Here is a 19,628-nt window from a genome sequence, read left to right on the forward strand (position 1 = left end):
CATCCTCGTGTTTAGATGCCATCTTGGTACCTTCCTATCTCTGTAATCTTCACCTCCCCTATTCTCGCCATTCATTTGACTCTGGTCTCGTGCCCTTGCCCCATCACTGGTGGCTTTGCCTTCACTCAGGTTGGCCCCGAACTCGAGAATTCACTCCCGAAACCGCTCTCCTCCTTAAAAACAATTCTTTGACCAAGCTTTTGGTCACTATCTCTTCTTTTATAATAATCTTTATTAGTGTCACAAGTTAGTGTCACAACGGTCCCAGGTTCGGTTCCCGGCTGGGTCACTGTCTGTGCGGAGTCTGCACGTCCTCCCAGTGTGTGCGTGGGTTTCCTCCGGGTGCTCCGGTTTCCTCCCACAGTCCAAAGATGTGCGGGTTAGGTGGATTGGCCATGCTAAATTGCCCGTAGTGTCCTAAAAAGTAAGGTTAGGAGGGGTTGTTGGGTTACGGGTATAGGGTGGATACGTGGGTTTGAGTAGGGTGATCATTGCTCGGCACAACATCGAGGGTCGAAGGGCCTGTTCTGTGCTGTTCTATGTTCTAAGTAGGCTTACATTAACACCACAATGAAGTTACTGTGAAAAGCCCCTAGTCGCCACACTCCGGCGCCTGTTCGGGTACACTGAGAGAGCAATCAGATTGTCCAATTCACCTAACAAGCACGTCTTTTGGGACTTGAGAGAGGAAACCAGAGCACCCGGAGGAATCCCACGCAGACACGGCAGGTTCCACAGACAGTGACCCAAGCCGGGAATTAAACCTGCTGTAAACAGCAGTGCTAACCACTGTGCCACCATGCCACCCCTGTGTGCCACGTTTTTGTGATTCTGATGAGGGTTCATTGACCCGAAACGTTCGCTTTGCTTCTCTCTCGACAGATGCTGCCAGCATTTCGAACTTTTTCCATTTGTTATTTCTGTATCCACAGTATTTTGTTTTTTGCGATTGGGGTATTTTCATTGCCCCAATATGCTACATGATGAAAGCTGGTGGGTTAAAGTCATTCCAGTCCGGGAAAACAGTCACAAAATTATAATGCAACTTCTTTATCAGTCTAGCAGTGATGTCAAACTCTACAATTTACACTTCTGTTCAGATCTTTCAGAAAAGTGATAACCACGATGTCCACCCCCTCAAAAACAGCACACTCGAGGAGTACGCTGCACACCATCGGGTTGTCACTCGAGGCCCTTCCCCGATGGGCCGACTTCCCGACGGCGTGAGACAAATGTCCTCTCACTTTTTGTAAATCTGGCATGGTGACTGCAGACTGTGTTCAGCGCCACCACAGTCGCGGGCGTGGGGGCCATTCCACTGGCGGGGGGGGGTGGGGGGGGCTTTGGCGGGGGGACTGGTGGGGGGGTGGGGGTTATAGGAGGTGCAGTTTTTGGCAGGCCGGGTACGTGCACGGCCGGCGCCACGTTGTACTATGCAGCCAGCACCGTGCGCACGCGCGTCCACGAACCCGGCCATTCTCCAGCCTTACCCGCAGGTTACGTGGCGTGGCTGCTAGCCCCCCCCCCCCGCCGCCCCCCCCCCCCCCCCCCCCACCCCCCCACCCCCCCCCACCCCCCCCCACCGGGCGGAACATCGGTGCGGGCGCAACGCCGACTTTTTGGTCGTAAGACCAGACAGATCCTGCAAACATTGCCGCAGAATCGGAGAATCCAGTCCATGGCTTTTCAAATCATTTTCAAACAATATTATTTAGAATGGAAACCATATGGATTTGTGCTTTCATACTTCTTACCAATGAAGAGAATCCTTTCAAAAATGTCTACATTTTATTTTCATATAAACTGGAACATAATGGAGGATAAAAAGTCCTGTTTTTTTTGGGAAACTTAATCATTATCCTGCCTAAGCGGAGTCAAGTGATTCCTTGTAGATTTGCTGAGCTCCGGATGCTAGAGGCAAGGTGCTCGTCTTGGACTAAATGTAAACACCACATTACCTCTTTCCATCTGTTTTAGTGTAACACCGAGTGTTTCAATCTTCTCACAGGATACCCATACAAAGCCTCCACAAATCTGCTCAGCTACAGTTACACTTAGAACTTGTCAGTCTCCACTTAGGGCCAATGTTTCAGCAACAGATGCTACTGTAACTGATCAAGTGTGCCTGGAACTTCAGAACTTTAATAGGCAGGTCATAATGAGTACAGTACAAATATACTATCCACATACTTATCTGCAACAGTAATGCATACGACATTTCATGTACACAATTTGTATTCCTGATTTTAACACCATTCATGTCAACCTCTGTTTAGAAAAAAGAGAGGGTTTAAGTTTGAAACTCTTATGTATTCGCTGTCAACGTACAAGAAATGATCACGGTAAACCAGAAGTTCAAACTAAGATCACCACTCCAGTAAAAATAAAAAACTCAATAAGCCAATCAACTTATTTGCAGGAAAGTGGGGTAGACAGGTTAAAAATAGTGTACATGTACTTTCAGATCCTTCACTTAATTGAATGAGCCATGAGTGTCAGTTTACAGTGAGTCAGCGAAAGGCTCCTTTACGGCTGGACAAGGTTGGCAGTAGCAGCATTAAACTCTCACCTTGGAGCTCTGCTGTCATAAGGCACTCAATCTGATACGACAAAGAACTTTAAAAATTAATCACAATTTGGTTAAGTTAGAAATAACCATAATACTTGGCAGTCATGGCAATCTGGCTCATACCGTATGGTATTATAACAACTGGAACACTGCAATATCTTCAGATTTTAATCTTTACCTCAAAAAGCAGGAAGAGGCATTGGCAGTAGAGGATTTCTCTTGGTGTCCAGCCTCAGCATTTAAGCACCAGGACGCACACAAGACAGTATTGTCTCTGGTGCCCTATAGAGTTTTCAATACTTCATGGCAATGCAGCATCATATTGGGATCAGAAGTCTGTGTCACTACATCCATTCAGGTAAATTAATGGTTAATAGTCCGACCTTTACCTTTCTGCTCGATTATCCAAAATTGATGTCAACCATAATCCTTTAAAGTGCTTGAATTTTAAAGTGAGAGCTCACTCTCATCTTGCAGCCAGCCCACTGTCCTCTGCCTCAGTCAGGCGCTACCGTTTACGTATGAGAATGTCCCAGCTGTCTTTCCAGCGCAACGCAGTTAACTCAGATGCTGAAAGAGCTGGATACCCATAAGTGAGAGGGCTAAAGGTCCGATACACAAAGTAGACGGAGGAGATCCAAGCTAGGACCACAGCACTGAAGGTGTTTTTGGACACAGAAGACCTGGAAGGGTAATAGAAGCAGTTCAGGGTTTCACAATAGCTAACACTAGATTAGATTTAAGGCTAGGGTGTCGTTTTGCAGCCAAGTAGGTTGGCGAAAATTTAACAAGAACTTTGGAAGATACAGCTCACAAGATCAGTAGCGTTCCTTCAAAATAATTGGGCATTGCACATACCTGAGGATGTCATGGTGAATGTGCTCAAGAACAATGGGCAGCAGGAGGATTTTGAAGGTGAGACCCGGCAGGTAATGATACAGAAAAAGTGTTTTCTCCATCAAGAAAAAAGGCAGATAATTAACAGCCCATCCTCCAACACAGACAGCTCCAGCCAGAACAAAGTGCTCCCAGGAATCTAATTGAGCACAGACAATAAGAGCATTCAAATCAATATCAGCGGAAGTGAGATACTAAACACATTATACTTAGTGGATATTTATGATATGTCAATACTTTTATCAATTAGGACTTACCCCAGTACAGGTTATTCACAACCTCTGACTTTTTAAAGTGCATTTATTTTTACTTTCATGTATTTCAATACAAGAATACATGTTTCATATATATTATATAGATATAAATCCTATTCAAAATTACTTATACTGAAATACATTTGAAAAAAATGCACTTTGGGAGGTTACATCAGTGAACACTCACTCTCGCCACAAACCCCATTAAATAAATGTCGCTGGGAGAACAAGTGCATAACATCTTTATCTGTGTTGCAGTGGGCAGCATACGCAAGAAGCATCCACAGTACACTGAATAAATGCTCAGAGCCGTCCTGTACAACTCTCAACCAAAGGCCTTGATATTTTATACTTGGTCAACAGAGACATTACATCACAATCGTTACACATATCGGATGGACAAGTCAACAGGGGCTGGTTTAGCTGACTCGGCTAAATCGCTGGCTTTGAAAGCAGACCAAGCAGGCCAGCAGCACGGTTCGATTCCCGTACCAGCCTCCCCGGACAGGCGCCGGAATGTGGCGACTAGAGGCTTTTCACAGTAACTTCATTGAAGCCTACTCGTGACAATAAGCGATTTTCATTTCATTTCATTCAGTGAACCCCAACGGCACAGTCATATTCAAAAAGTTACAGGGCAAATACTGAAACAAGAAAAATCATATAATTTCAACGAGATGTCTGGAAATATAGTAGTGCATCAGCTCTAGAGACTCACAATGAACAAAGCAGCAAAGACTGACAAGGATCTTATACTCCTTATTAGCTAAAATCATTTTACACGATTGTGCACACAGACAGGACATTAAGAGTCAATGGAAACAGCAGTCAGTCATTTATTTCAAGCTAATTGAACTCAGTTTCTCATGACATGGTGCTTTTGATAGTACCAGTGCTATAAGCCAAACTTACCAAATGCTTGATAAATTAAGGTAGATGGGTGCATGCAATCTATTTTATCAGATGGGACATTGGAGCGGCTGTAAAACAGAACCTTCCCTTATCCTGCAACAACTTTGCTCTGGAAAGTAATAATGGCTGCTAAATCTTAAAGAGCATAACAAGTAACATCAGTCGCCTTCCCACCGAGGATGTGCTGCTCTGCGGGAGGTACTGTGCTCTGGGTGAGACGTTTAACCAAGGCCCCATCTGCTCCCTCAGGTGGCTGGAAGAAGAGCAGGGAAGTTCTCCCTGGTGCCCTGCCCAACATTTATTCCTCAACTAACATCACAAAGACAGTGTCTTGTCATTATCTCACTGCTGTTTGTGGGAGCTTACTGGGTGCAAATTAGCTGCTGCAATATATACAACAGTGGTTAGACTTCAAAAGTACTTATTTGACTGTAAAACACATCCTGGGGTCCATGTAAAGTGCCATATATATATATATATGTGCAAGTTCATTAGCTCACTGGGCTAAATCGCTGGCTTTGAAAGCAGACCAAGGCAAGCCAGCAGCACGGTTCAATTCCCGTACTAGCCTCCCCGAACAGGCGCCGGAATGTGGCGACTAGGGGCTTTTCACAGTAACTTCATTTGAAGCCTACTTGTGACAATAAGCAATTTTCATTTCACTTTTCATTTCATTCTTACTTCAAGTGCTGTCTGTACGGGGGGTGGTGGTGGTGGTTTGGGGGGGGGGGGGGGGGGGGGGGGGTGTCTGACAAAAAAGTTACCTTTCGGGATGGTGTAGACTCTCCGGTGCTGCCTCAGCAGATGCCAAAGGAAAAGTACCAAATAAACAAGAATTCCAACAGTTGCTGATGACCACGTCACAATATTTCCAATCAGCTGTATCTGTGCCTGCAAAGTAAGTTTCGGAATTCATAAGGTAAAGATGCAGTACAAACTATTACGTATAATTAGGCTTATAATAGCCCCAAAATTATAGTTTGAAGTGGTGTTCTCAATTTACCTCCTGCCCTGATGGATTTAAATTGCTTAATTTCAACTAGTGGATATTTAAAATCTTTGATTATATAAAACAAAAGACGTAAAATGAACAGGAATGTTTCAAACTAGTTACAAGGTGGCAATGAAGGAACAGTATCTTCAACCTCAGCCACGGCACAATTTTATAAACAATTCTTTCGTGGGGTGCGGGCTTCGTTGGAAAGGCCAGCATTTGTCGTCCGTCTCTAATTCCCCTCGAAATAATTGGCTGGCTTGGCCACGAGGACGATTCAGCATCAACCACATTGTTGTGGGTCTGGAGTCACATGTAGGTCAGATCGGGTAAGGACGGCAGATTTCCTTCCCTAATTAGTGAACCAGATGGGTTTTTGCAACAATCGATGATAGTTGTCATGGTCACCATTACGGAGACTATCTCTCAGTTCCAGATTTATTAATTGGATTTAAATTTCACCAGTTGCAATGAGCAATAGCCTGGGTCTCAGTATTACTAATCCAGTGATATTGATGCAGGGCATCAATTTATCCATTTTAGAAGCAAATACTGGCGGATAGTTTTAACTTTCGAGTTCAAGCCTGGTCTCTACTTATGAGGCATTCACTTCAATACACTCAGTCTGCATTGGCATTTTGCACCAGAATTCAGCAACTCCTGTGCTTCCAAGAGGAACGGGAATACAAGTAGGTGAATAGCAAAAATTATAAATGAGAGTTGAAAATGTCAACCACACACTTTGACAACAAGAGTTAAGTATTATTCGGCTAATTCTGTTCATTACGTTAGAGCTGGGGTGGAGCCAGTAGGCAATATTGGTGTCCATGTTTATCCATTCTAGAGGGGATGAGCTGTACTTGTGTTCGGTCTCTTCGCTCTTCAACATCATCATCTTCAGCTGTAGAAAACATAGGAGGAGTTTGTATTACATTGGACATATAGCACAGAAAAACACTCATTCAGTCCTTGACAAATATGAGCCTTCTCCCACCCCTCTCATTTCACCCTGTCAGCATATCCTTCTATTCCTTTCTCCTTTATGTTTTTATCATGTTTCTCCTAAATGCAAAAATGCTATTTGTTTCAACCACTCCCTATGGCAGCAAGTTACATATTCATACCACTCTCTGGGTAAAGAAGTTTCTTCTTAATTCCTTAACGGATTAATGCAACAATGCCGATTTATAATCTCAACTTTTCATTTATAATGAGCAGCACGGTAGCATAGTGGTTAGCACAATTGCTTCACAGCTCCAGGGTCCCAGGTTCGATTCCCGGCTTGGGTCACTGTCAGTGCGGAGTCTGCATGTTCTCTCCGTGTTTGCATGGGTTTCCTCTGGGTGCTCCAGTTTCCACCCACAGTCCAAAGATGTGCTGGTTAGGTAATTGGCTATGTTAAATTGCCCAGTGTCCAAAAAGATTGGGTGGGATTCCTGGGTTATAGGGATAGAGTGATGGTATGGATTTGGTTAGGGTGCTCTTTCCAAGGGCCGATGCAGCCTCGATGGGCTGAATGGCCTCCTTCTGCACTGTAAATTCTATGAAAATATCTGTAGGTCTTTGAATTGGGTGGATATCTTTGTCAAGTTGTTTAAGAATTATATTTTCCTCTTAACGTCCACCATGCTGCTGATGAACAGACAGCTGGTGCTAAATCCCCTGCCAATGGCAACGGATAACTGGTCACTGAGAAAGATGCAAGAGCGGCAGGGTAAATCGCCCTCCCTTGGCCCCATTCTCCCGTGGGGAGGCAGCTGTGTTCATCACCATTACAGGTATCAGCTGTAGTTCAGTGCATGGCGCTCTCACCTCTACCATCTGAGGTCATGGGTCAAGCCCCACTGAGACTTGAACACAAAACCTGGACTCTCTCCAGTGCCGCACTGAGGGAGAACAAATTTCGGATGAGAAGTTAAACCAACAGCCCTGCCTTCCCTCTCAGGAGGAATCACAGGATCCCACGGCACTTTACAAAGAAGAGCAGGAGAGTTCTCTTCAAAGCATAGGCCAATATTTATCTCTCAGTTAACTTAACTAAAATAGACTAATTGGCTATCATGACCACTGTTTACGGAAACTGTTGTAAATTGGATGCTACCTCTCCTACATTAAACAGTGACTACACTGGAGGTTGTGAAAGGCACTATATAAATGCAAGACTTTATTTATTTCTAACTGTGATGGCAAGGGTCGATTACAAACTCACCGCTGGACTGACAGAAATGGACCTGCACCATGGCAAATTATAGTACAGGACGTTAGGTCCAAAGACCACATGGCACAAAAAGAGACAATTCAGCCCATCGTGTCTGTGCCGACTGAAAAAACTAGCCGCCCATTCTATTCCCACGTTTCAACTCTCTGCTTCTACATTATTTTGGACTTGTGTAGAGGGTAGTTAACAAAGTAAATGCTACACTTCAGAGCCCTTATTTATTCACCTTTACACCAGAGAGGGTGGAGAATAAGTAGTTTGCAGAAGATAATACTTTACTTGTCTTCTTTCGACTCAACTTTTTAAATCAAGTAAACAAAAATATCAGAGCAGCCTGGTTTGCTGCTAGAATGTAGTTAACATTTTTTGAGCATATACCCTTCAGTAAATGGCTCAATTCTTTCATGCCAGAATGCACGAGTTGATGCTTCACTGATTTTTACATTCTTTTTCAATTAATGAAAGGCCGGGGATAAACTGAGACCTCCCATCTAGTTACCAACCTAAGAGGGCAACATTTGTACCCCAAGGTGGCACAGCAAAAAAGACAGTGTTCGAAACCTGGAATGCGAGTGCCTTCAGCATGCTTCCAATTCTCTCTCGTCTCTGATGCATCGAGTCCTCATTTGACCATAAAAGTCTGATCAATTTCCATCCAAAATATTTCCGAGTGTCCTTCCTGCTCAATGCCTTAAACCTGAATGCCATCTCCCGATCATGGTCTCTCAGGGAGAGGGAAGAATGCAGCATATATTGGTTGAAAGCGCATCTAGCCTTCACACCCTGAGATATGCCTATTTTCCCTAGAGTGGGGGAAAAGACCAATCACAGAGTGGGAGGAAAGTTGGAACAGCCTGTACCGCAGTAATAGTCTGAGTTTTCTTTCTCTCGCTACAAGAGGCAGCGAAGAGGCATATTTACCCACACTGAGCAGAAAGGAGGATGTGGAGCTGTTTTTTTTTTTTAAGGACTGCGCTTGGGTCAAGGGAATAGCTCCTGAAGCAGAATGAGTATGAGTGTTTCTTTTTAAAAGTGTCTCAAGCACACAGTGCTGGCTTGAGCACCAAGTGTTCAGTAATGTTGAATGCATTTCAGATGCAGATGCGTTCAACATTACCGAACACTTGATGCTCAAATTCCTTGTTGGCCAACTTTGTTTTAAAATCTGCCTCAACGGGATTTAAATTAGATATTCTTGATGGATGGATATTGGGAGATCTTAGTTACTGCTGAATGAAAATTACATTCTTTGTCGAAGCTTTTCATCTTACACTCGTGAGGACAATTCGCAAGAATACACAGAACATAGAACATACAGTGCAGAAGGAAGCCATTCGGCCCATCGAGTCTGCACCGACCCACTTAAGCCCTCACTTTCACCCTATCCCCGTAACCCAATAACCCTTCCTAACCTTTTTTGGACACTTAAGGGCAATTTAGCATGGCAATCCATCCAACCTGCATGTCTTTGGACTGTGGGAGGAAACCGGAGCACCCGGAGGAAACCCACACACATAAGGGGAGAACGTGCAGACTCTGCACAGACAGTGGGGAATCTGGCGCTGTGAAGCCATAGTGCTATCCACTTGTGTTATCATGCTGCCAAGGATAATACAATGCAATGCTAATATAATGCAAGGGAAACCAACAAATTTATGCTGTATGAGAAGAGGGTGCTGATAGGTTCACAAGTGGACTCTGATTGGTAAAGTCACTGCCATGGAGAATGTACCAGTTGATGCTGACCGACAGTTAACTGCCAAGCAATGTTTGAAATTTAAACCAGGCAGTGCAACTCTGACCAAGGCACTGTCCGGAGGAATGAGCCGGCAAATGGCTGTCACTTATTTTGTTTAGCTGAAACAGACGCAATGTGTGTTCATTCCTCAGGGCAATGCCTTGACAGTCTAAATTTGTTGGTTTCCCTCACACTGTATTCTTATGAACTGCCCTGATGAGTGAAAGATCAAAAAATGTTGCATTAGCGAGTTTGTCACAAGTAGGCTTACATTAACACTGCAATTAAGTTACTGCGAAAATCCCCTAGTCGCCACATTCCGGCGCCTGTTCGAGTACACTGAGGGAGAATTCAGAATGTCCAATTCACCTAACAGCAAGTCTTTTGGGACTTGTGGGAGGAAACCAGAGCACCCGGAAGAAACACACGCAGACACGGGGAGAACGTGCAGACTCCACAGAGACAGTGACTCAAGTCGGAATCGAACTTGGGACCCTGGCGCTGTCAACCAACAGTGCTAACCACTGTGCTACAGTGAATTTGGTTTGATTTAGAAGGGAAAATGAGGAGAAAAATGTTACCGAGATATCCCATTGCCTGGTATTTGGCAGTATCACTGAAAAAAAAGATAGTTAAGTGAACTGTATTTGTATTTATGGACATTAGGAAAAACATATCGCTTTATGCGAAAGCTTAATTTATATTTCTGCAGTTGTGTGTTAAAGAAACTTGACTTTTGCTTTCATTTTAAAAATGTTGCTTGAAAATCTGTGGATTTGTACGCCTGCATTTTTGATTAGGTTTTAGGACTTTTAAGTAGTTGCCTAGCAACTGGGAGCCCACAGAGACATCAAAAAATGTTTCAGTTCAGTTGGTGATTATTCTCGCGAGATGCAGGGAGCAGTCGAATGCTCTCTCTAGCAAAGCATGAAGGGAAGCTGCAGAGTGAAGGGCCCAGAGTGAAGGACAGTAAGGTCCCAAAACCAGGGAGAGTGACAGTAGGAAGTTCCAAGAAAAAACCTTAGTCAAAGGGAAAGAACAGGAATCTTGAAAAGATCATATTAAGTAAAGAGTGAGGAGCACAAGCTCCCAAATTAAAAGTCAGGGCTGCAAGGGGCTGACCTGGAACAATGTGGGCTTGTGAAAACCCAGAGATCCAAGGATGCCCAAACGTTGGTGACTCCTCACCATGGACCTGTGAAGCAGTGGTGTTCTGTTGGCACAGTTGGCTACCCTAGAGGTTGCGTGGAAGGCGAAGCTTAACTGCACCTGGCACTCCAGAATAGAGGAACACCGGAAGAAGAGGTTGAAAGCCTGGAGGTGGATCCTTGGTGAAGATATCCGAGAGAAAGCATTGTTTTCAGTCCAAGCATCGCGGAAGGGCCGAGCATGGTGTTCAAGTTGCTAATTACATTTAACACATGAAGTTGCCAGCTTTGCATGCCCTTGCCGGCACGAAGCACAAACTTCGTTTTCGCTGCCAGGGAGGGACTGGACCGAATTGGGGCCGGGCCTCAATTTTTGGCAGGCGTTCAAATCTCCGGCCAATCGCGATTCAGGTTTCCGGTGCCGCAAGGAATGCGGCCCCTAATTTCTTAAACTAACTGCACTGGAAAAAAATTGCCATTGACTGCCTAAGAGATTCGATTGTGTTTCATGAGGTGTCGGCCTGAAATCTGAGATAGCACTCAGCTCTGAGTAAGGAAGTCATGGGCACAAGCTTCACTCCAGAGACCTCAGCATGTAATCTCAACTTTCTGCAGGGCAGAGTGGGTGCTGCTCTGCCTGAGGTGCTGATTTTTGGATGAGTTGCTAAACAGAGTCCCTGCCGATCATCTTGGGTAGACATTAAAGATCCCATGGCACTTCACGAAGAAGAGATGCGGAATCTGCCCCAGTGTGACGACCAATATTGATACCTCAAACAACTTCGCCAGAACACAATACCTGGCCATTACCTCATTGCCGTTTGCGGAACCTCGATGTGCATAAATTGGTTGACATGTTTTCTGTACGAACTCAAAAGAATGTTTGTCAAGCACTTTGGGTTGGCCGGAAGTTCTGAAAGGTATTAAACATCTTTCTCTCTTTTCTGTGAGTGTTCTACCTACTATGTAACAAAGTGAAGCCCGGCAGCACGGTGGCGCAGTGGTTAGCACTGCAGTCTCACGGCGCCGAGGTCCCAGGTTCGATCCGGGCTTTGGGTCACTGTCCGTGTGGAGTTTGCACATTCTCCCCGTGTTTGCGTGGGTTTCGCCCCCACAACCCAAAGATATGCAGGGTAGGTGGATTGGACATGCTAAATTGCCCCATAATTGGAAAACATGAATTGGGTACTCTAAATTTCTAAAGAAAATACACAAAGTGAAGTCCAGAAATTAATAGTTCCATTACTTGTAATTCCAGGAATTTAGCCATAAAGCTGGTGTTTTTGCTGATATCCATCTGTGCTGGGGTTTGAAGCTCCAGCTCTCTCTCCTTCTGTTCCTCACCTCAGAGAAAATGAAAAAACGGCACAGTTTAAAAAAAACAAGGCATCTTACTGGAATGTAAAAGGATATACAGAAAAGTCCAAAGGTTTAAAAAGGAATTATTCTCAAAGCTCAACTATTACCTATATTCCATTTTTGCCGCTTCCACTGACTAATATTTGAAAATCATAGTTGTCAGTGATTACAAGGCAATATTCTGATCAAGCATCTCAAGTATTGCACCAACCCACCAAAGGTGAAACTTCTGCTTTTTTTTCCCTTTTAATTAGTTTTCTAAAAATCTGAAAACAAGGCACATTTCAACAGAACGGTGTTTGCAGGAAAAGATACTTTAGATGCCGGTGTGCCAGTGCGAACGCCGGGATCAATGTGTTTTAGTAATCACAGCCTCTGACTTGCTTGGAAGCGTAATGATAGGAGAGGGAGAAAACAAGAACAAATTTGAACTTTTACACTAAGCAACAATCCTGCCTTTTAGGGGAGGTTTGTGCTGTTTGCCTGGCTTCAAATTGGGGATCAGTACGGATTTACTTCCCTGTGCTGCATTGATCTGCCTATTCCTTCAGGGAAACGGTGTGGGTTTTTGGGTATTAAAGGGATGGATATGTTATATGTTCCTCCCAGTAAAGGTACTAACTACTGTGGGCAAGTAGCATTTTAGACTCAAAATTCACCTTGCCTCTAAGTGCCCAACTTCCTAATGAAGTTATGGAAATCTTCTTTATTTCAACTTTTTATTTGCATTTATACAGACCAAGTCGTCACTGGAAGTCGCCCCACTTCAAGCAATTTCACTTTAACATTTATTCTTTGGGAGCTTTTTTCGATTCATGTTGTCATTACCGATTTTATGCTGTCTGCTCTCAGGCCCCGACTCCAACCCCCCGTGTAGGCCAGCCGCCACCATTGTCACCAGAGGTTGAATTTACAGGGAGAGATTGAAGTTACAGGGAGAGGTTGAATTTACAGGGAGAGATTGAAGTTACAGGGAGAGGTTGAAGTTACAGGGAGAGGTTGAAGTTACAGGGAGAGGTTGAAGTTACAGGGAGAGGTTGAAGTTACAGGGAGAGGTTGAAGTTACAGGGAGAGGTTGAAGTTACAGGGAGAGTTGGAGTTACAGGGAGAGGTTGAAGTTACAGGGAGAGGTTGAAGTTACAGGGAGAGGTTGAAGTTACAGGGAGAGGTTGAAGTTACAGGGAGATATTGAAGTTACAGGGATAGATGGAAGTTACAGGGAGAGATTGAAGTTACAGGGAGAGACTGAAGTTACAGGGAGAGGTTGAAGTTACAGGGAGAGGTTGAAGTTACAGGGAGAGGTTGAAGTTACAGGGAGAGGTTGAAGTTACAGGGAGAGGTTGAAGTTACAGGGAGAGGTTGAAGTTACAGGGAGAGGTTGAAGTTACAGGGAGAGGTTGAAGTTACAGGGAGAGGTTGAAGTTACAGGGAGAGGTTGAAGTTACAGGGAGAGTTGGAGTTACAGGGAGAGGTTGAAGTTACAGGGAGAGGTTGAAGTTACAGGGAGAGGTTGAAGTTACAGGGAGAGGTTGAAGTTACAGGGAGAGTTTGAAGTTACAGGGAGAGATGGAAGTTACAGGGAGAGATGGAAGTTACAGGGAGAGATTGAAGTTACAGGGAGAGGTTGAAGTTACAGGGAGAGGTTGAAGTTACAGGGAGAGGTTGAAGTTACAGGGAGAGGTTGAAGTTACAGGGAGAGATTGAAGTTACAGGGAGAGGTTGAAGTTACAGGGAGAGGTTGAAGTTACAGGGAGAGGTTGAAGTTACAGGGAGAGGTTGAAGTTACAGGGAGAGATTGAAGTTACAGGGATAGATGGAAGTTACAGGGAGAGGTTGAAGTTACAGGGAGAGATTGAAGTTACAGGGAGAGATTGAAGTTACAGGGAGAGATTGAAGTTACAGGGAGAGATTGAAGTTACAGGGAGAGATTGAAGTTACAGGGAGAGATTGAAGTTACAGGGAGAGATTGAAGTTACAGGGAGAGATTGAAGTTACAGGGAGAGATTGAAGTTACAGGGAGAGATTGAAGTTACAGGGAGAGATTGAAGTTACAGGGAGAGATTGAAGTTACAGGGAGAGATTGAAGTTACAGGGAGAGATTGAAGTTACAGGGAGAGATTGAAGTTACAGGGAGAGATTGAAGTTACAGGGAGAGATTGAAGTTATAGGGAGAGATTGAAGTTACAGGGAGAGATTGAAGTTACAGGGAGAGATTGAGCCACAAGATCCTGGAAACACAAGCGCAGGGTAGGAATCTGAACCTGCCAACCGGGTGACGTACTGTCTCCCGATTGGGACTCCGCATGACAGAAAGGGAAAGGGGGGGGGGGGGGGGGGGGGGGGGGGGGGGAGAGAAGGCAGGGAGGGAGGGAGGGGGCAAGAGAGAGAGATAGAGGGAAAGGTGAGAGAGAGAGCGAGGGAAAGGTGAGAGAGAGAGCGAGGGAAAGGTGACAGAGAGAGGGGCAAAGGTGACGCAGAGAGAGGGGAAAGGTGAAGCAGAGAGAGGGGAAAGGTGAAGCAGAGAGAGGGGAAAGGTGACGCAGAGAGAGGGGAAAGGTGACACAGAGAGAGGGGAAAGGTGACACAGAGAGAGGGGAAAGGTGACACAGAGAGAGGGGAAAGGTGACCGAGAGAGGGGAAAGGTGACCGAGAGAGGGGAAAGGTGACACAGAGAGAGGGGAAAGGTGACACAGAGAGAGGGGAAAGGTGACGCAGAGAGAGGGGAAAGGTGACGCAGAGAGAGGGGAAAGGTGACGCAGAGAGGGGGGAAAGGTGACCGAGAGAGGGGAAAGGTGACACAGAGAGAGGGGAAAGGTGACACAGAGAGAGGGGAAAGGTGACACAGAGAGAGGGGAAAGGTGACACAGAGAGAGGGGAAAGGTGACACAGAGAGAGGGGAAAGGTGACACAGAGAGAGGGGAAAGGTGACACAGAGGGGAAAGGTGACCGAGAGAGGGGAAAGGTGACCGAGAGAGGGGAAAGGTGACGCAGAGAGAGGGGAAAGGTGACGCAGAGAGAGGGGAAAGGTGACGCAGAGAGGGGGGAAAGGCGACACAGAGAGAGGGGAAAGGTGACACAGAGAGAGGGGAAAGGTGACACAGAGAGAGGGGAAAGGTGACACAGAGAGAGGGGAAAGGTGACACAGAGAGAGGGGAAAGGTGACACAGAGAGAGGGGAAAGGTGACACAGAGGGGAAAGGTGACCGAGAGAGGGGAAAGGTGACCGAGAGAGGGGAAAGGTGACGCAGAGAGAGGGAAAAGGTGACGCAGAGAGAGGGAAAAGGTGACGCAGAGAGAGGGAAAAGGTGACACAGAGAGAGGGGAAAGGTGACACAGAGAGAGGGGAAAGGTGACCGAGAGAGGGGAAAGGTGACCGAGAGAGGGGAAAGGTGACCGAGAGAGGGGAAAGGTGACCGAGAGAGGGGAAAGGTGACCAGAGAGAGGGGAATGGTGACACAGAGAGAGGGGAAAGGTGACACAGAGAGAGGGGAAAGGTGACACAGAGAGAGCGGAAAGGTGACACAGAGAGAGGGGAAAGGTGACCGAGAGAGGGGAAAGGTGACGCAGAGAGAGGGGAAAGGTGACGCAGAGAGAGGGGAAAGGTGACGCAGAGAGAGGGGAAAGGTGATGCAGAGAGAGGGGCAAAGGTGACGCAGAGAGAGGGGCAAAGGTGACGCAGAGAGAGGGAAAGGTGACGCAGAGAGAGGGGAAAGGTGACGCAGAGAGAGGGGAAAGGTGACGCAGAGAGAGGGGAAAGGTGACGCAGAGAGAGGGGAAAGGTGACGCAGAGAGAGGGGAAAGGTGACGCAGAGAGAGGGGCAAAGGTGACGCAGAGAGAGGGGCAAAGGTGACGCAGAGAGAGGGGAAAGGTGACTGAGATAGGGGAAAGGTGACGCAGAGAGAGGGGAAAGGTGACGCAGAGAGAGGGGAAAGGTGACGCAGAGAGGGGGGAAAGGTGACCGAGAGAGGGGAAAGGTGACCGAGAGAGGGGAAAGGTGACAGAGGGGAAAGGTGACAGAGAGAGGGGAAAGGTGCGAGAAAGAGAACAGGAAAAGGGAGGGGGGGGGGGGGGAGGAGAGAGAGAGAAACACACAGGGAAAGGAGAGAGGGGGGAGGGGGAGGGAGAGGGAGGGGAGGGAAAGGAGAGAGAGTGAGAGAGAGAGGGGGGGAAAGTTAGGCAAGCAAAAGATTGAGCTGAGTTTCGACTGCTTGCGGGGGTGACACAAAAGCAGGGATACCTACTCAGGACTTGTTTGGGTGATTTAATGTTGTTTAAATTCTGTTATATTCAGGGATATATTTTAACTTTCAAGTTTTTGCAGCCAGGCATATACAGTGCTGCACATGGTGTATGGTATAGTATTTAAACTTGTATATTGGCTTCTCCCGAGCAAGAACATAGAACATAGAACACTACAGCGCAGTACGGGCCCTTCGGCCCTCGATGTTGCGCCGACCTGTGAAACCATCTGAAGAGTCTGAAAGAACCTAACCAGCTTTATTATTAATTCCTACAGGAACTCATGATTCATACAAAGTTGTTTCACCTAAAGTCACGATTTTCAGGAATGCAACCACAACTTATAAGGACTTACTGTATCACTTAGCATTGCAAAACATCCCAAGCTTTCGCATCAGTGCTACCTAACAAAATTTGATATAGAACTATATAAGTAGACAAGCACATCTTTTGTGGGCAGCACGGTGGCGCCAAGGTCCTAGGTTCAATCTCGGCTTTGGGTCACTGTCCGTGTGGAGTTTACACATTCTCCCCGTGTTTGGGTGGGTTTCGCCACGACTGTACCACCCCTTCCTCAACTTAATATCAGCAAACAGCCTTACTTTTCCCGTATCGGTGTTCCTCGACATTCCATGCCATGTTCTGGTGATAAACATTCGAGCTTTTATCTCCAACGATCTCCAACTGCCGATACCCCCAATCAGGCAAGGCAGTACCACTGAGCTACAAGGATAAAAAAAAACAAGAAAAGAATGACAGGGCTGAGATCTTTGCAAAGTAGAGAACAGTTTAAAATGGCACTGATCATGCAAACGTCAATATTTTCTCAGAAGCTGAAAGGCCAGATAAATAAAGGCAGTGGCTTCCCAAATGGAAAGGTATCTATACACCCAATAAGAGGTGGACCCATTGCAGGTATCAGCCATCGTTATTTGCTCGATTCCTTTTATAAAGAAAAATGAAAATGGAACCTAAGCATCTTGACAAACACATGGATAGGATGGGTATAGAGGGATACGGCACATGGAAGTGCTGAGGGGTTTGGCAAAGGTTGGTATCATGACGGGTACAGGCTTGGTGGGCCAAAGGGCCTGTTCCTGTGCTGTATTGTTCTTTAAGGAACATCCCAGAATTCTGACTTTTGAAGGCTTATTAACTTTTTAAACCCTCCACACATCCTGTATCAGCCAAGAGGCTGGCACTAAGGAACAGTTTATGCCCTTCAGTTCGATAACTATAATGCAATACATCCTTGTCTCAGGGGCTGATAGACCGTAATAAACATGATTGAAAACACTAGGGAGCTATCTAATCCAGCAGCCAGTTAGAATGAGCCGCAGAGGAGAATTAGCATCATTAGTTTGAACCCTGTGACAGTGACCTGAAATAGCTTCATTCTTCAAAGCTTCTGGACATGTTCACACGGATGTGCAGACTTGCTGTAAATAGCACCAATGTTTACACTGATCAGCTTGCGGATCAGTCTTGATGGGATACTAAACTCCGTTCCATCAAGAAACTCAATGTTTCATTATTTACTTAACATAAATCCCCATACTTCACTCCTCAATAATTTTTCCATCAAAAATAATTTGAATTAAGCAATGCAAATAACAGAAACTGGAGATATTTGCTGCTAAAAACTTGAATTATCAGAGAATTTAAATCGATAACCTATGAATTAAAAAAAAATGTTAAATATATTTAGCGTACCCAGTTATTTTTATTTCTAATTAAGGGGCAATTTAGCATGGCCAATCCACCTACCCTGCACATCTTTTGGGTTGTGGAGGTGAAATCCACGCAGACATGGGGAGAATGTGCAAACTCCACACAGTGACCCTGGACCGTGATCGAACCTGGGTCCTCAGTGCCAAGAGGCAGCAGTGCCCCGTGCCACCCTGATAACCTTTGAATTAACAGCAGACTCTATGTAACTGGAAAATTTCTATGTCCAGAGAGAGGGGAAGGAATTAAAATCAATTAGGGTACATCGGGGAACACTGTCTGCAGCAGACACAGATTGTTCTTGAAAACCTGGGCAGGTGTTATAATGTTCAAGATGATATAAAGTGGTGAATCACTGGAGATAGAAATTACAATTGTGAAATGATATCCACAACTACAGTGCATGATGTTGAGATTATCGTTATATTCATGTTAATGTCAAAGGAGTATACAAGAACTTAGTCTAAACATTAAGCGTTTGACAAGAACAGCACGTGGTCAGAAAATATATCACCTACAAGAGGGCAAAGAGAGTCAAAGAACAGACTTTTCAAGCTTATTATCAAAGAAAAGGGTCCAAGTGTACTGATTCTTTTCACCTTTATATAATTTTTTTAAAATTTAAAGTATCCAATCATTTTTTTCCACTTAAGGGGCAATTTAGATGGCCAATCTACCTACACTGCACATCTTTGCGTTGTGGGGGTGAAACCCATGCAGACATGGGGAGAACGTGCAAACTCCCCACGGACAGTGACCTGGGACCGGGATCGAACCCGGGTCCTCGGTGCTGTGAGGCAGCAGTGCTAACCACCCCGCCATCGTGCCGCCCATCACCCCGGTATAATTTGCAGTAACCTCCAGATACTCAGGCTCCTGGGAGGATAACATAAGATGCAACAAGGAAGATTAAAGCTCTTGATTAAACATATACATATGTGCAGATCCTGCGAAAGTGGTAATCTAGTGGGAATATACATATATTTCAAAAGGTACAAGGGTTACGGAGCATAAATCCCTATGCCTATCCAATAAACCTACCTTTAAAACTGCAGATGTGTTCACATGCAAAAGCTTCACTTCCGATAAAATAGTTTTCCACACTTCATTATTAGCGTCACGATTGACAATTTCCTGGAACATAAAAAAAAACATGGAATTAAAATATAATGGGAGACATAGAGCATATTGGTTAGCACTGTGGCTTCACAGCTCCAGGGTCCCAGGTTCGATTCCTGGCTTGGGTCACCGTCTGTGCGGAGTCCGCACGTTCTCCCCGTGTCTGCGTGGGTTTCCTCCAGGCGCTCCGGTTTTCTCCCACAAGTCCCGAAAGACATGCTATTAGGTAATTTGGACATTCTGAATTCTCCCTCTGTGTACCTGATCAGGCACCGGAATGTGACAACTAGGGGCTTTTCACAGTAACTTCATTGCAGTGTTAATGTAAGCCTACTTGGGACAATAAAGATTATTATTAAACTCTAATCATGAGGTTTATTACTGTGAGGGGAGTGATGGTGGAAGGGGGAGGGGGGTGTGACCGGGGTAGTGGTGAGCAATCGAGGCACAATA

At 45.4% G+C, this 19,628-nt stretch overlaps 1 protein-coding gene across 2 annotated transcripts in view; it reads right to left on the reverse strand.

Moving 5' to 3' along the window:
* Positions 1-1,769: 1,769 nt before the first annotated feature.
* The window catches only part of pomt1 (protein-O-mannosyltransferase 1), a 48,479-nt gene continuing 30,620 nt past the window's right edge, over positions 1,770-19,628 (reverse strand). For both annotated transcript variants that reach the window (XM_038781706.1, XM_038781705.1), the window contains 7 exons: positions 19,098-19,190; positions 16,931-17,051; positions 11,977-12,074; positions 6,414-6,527; positions 5,397-5,523; positions 3,428-3,605; positions 1,770-3,252 (listed from right to left, as the gene is read on the reverse strand). In XM_038781706.1, the coding sequence (XP_038637634.1) occupies positions 3,078-3,252; positions 3,428-3,605; positions 5,397-5,523; positions 6,414-6,527; positions 11,977-12,074; positions 16,931-17,051; positions 19,098-19,190 (906 nt within the window). In that variant the 3' untranslated portion in view covers positions 1,770-3,077. The remainder of the gene's footprint in view (positions 3,253-3,427; positions 3,606-5,396; positions 5,524-6,413; positions 6,528-11,976; positions 12,075-16,930; positions 17,052-19,097; positions 19,191-19,628) is intronic.

The sequence above is a fragment of the Scyliorhinus canicula genome, chromosome 21, assembly GCF_902713615.1.
Source record: "Scyliorhinus canicula chromosome 21, sScyCan1.1, whole genome shotgun sequence".
NCBI lineage: Eukaryota > Metazoa > Chordata > Chondrichthyes > Carcharhiniformes > Scyliorhinidae > Scyliorhinus > Scyliorhinus canicula.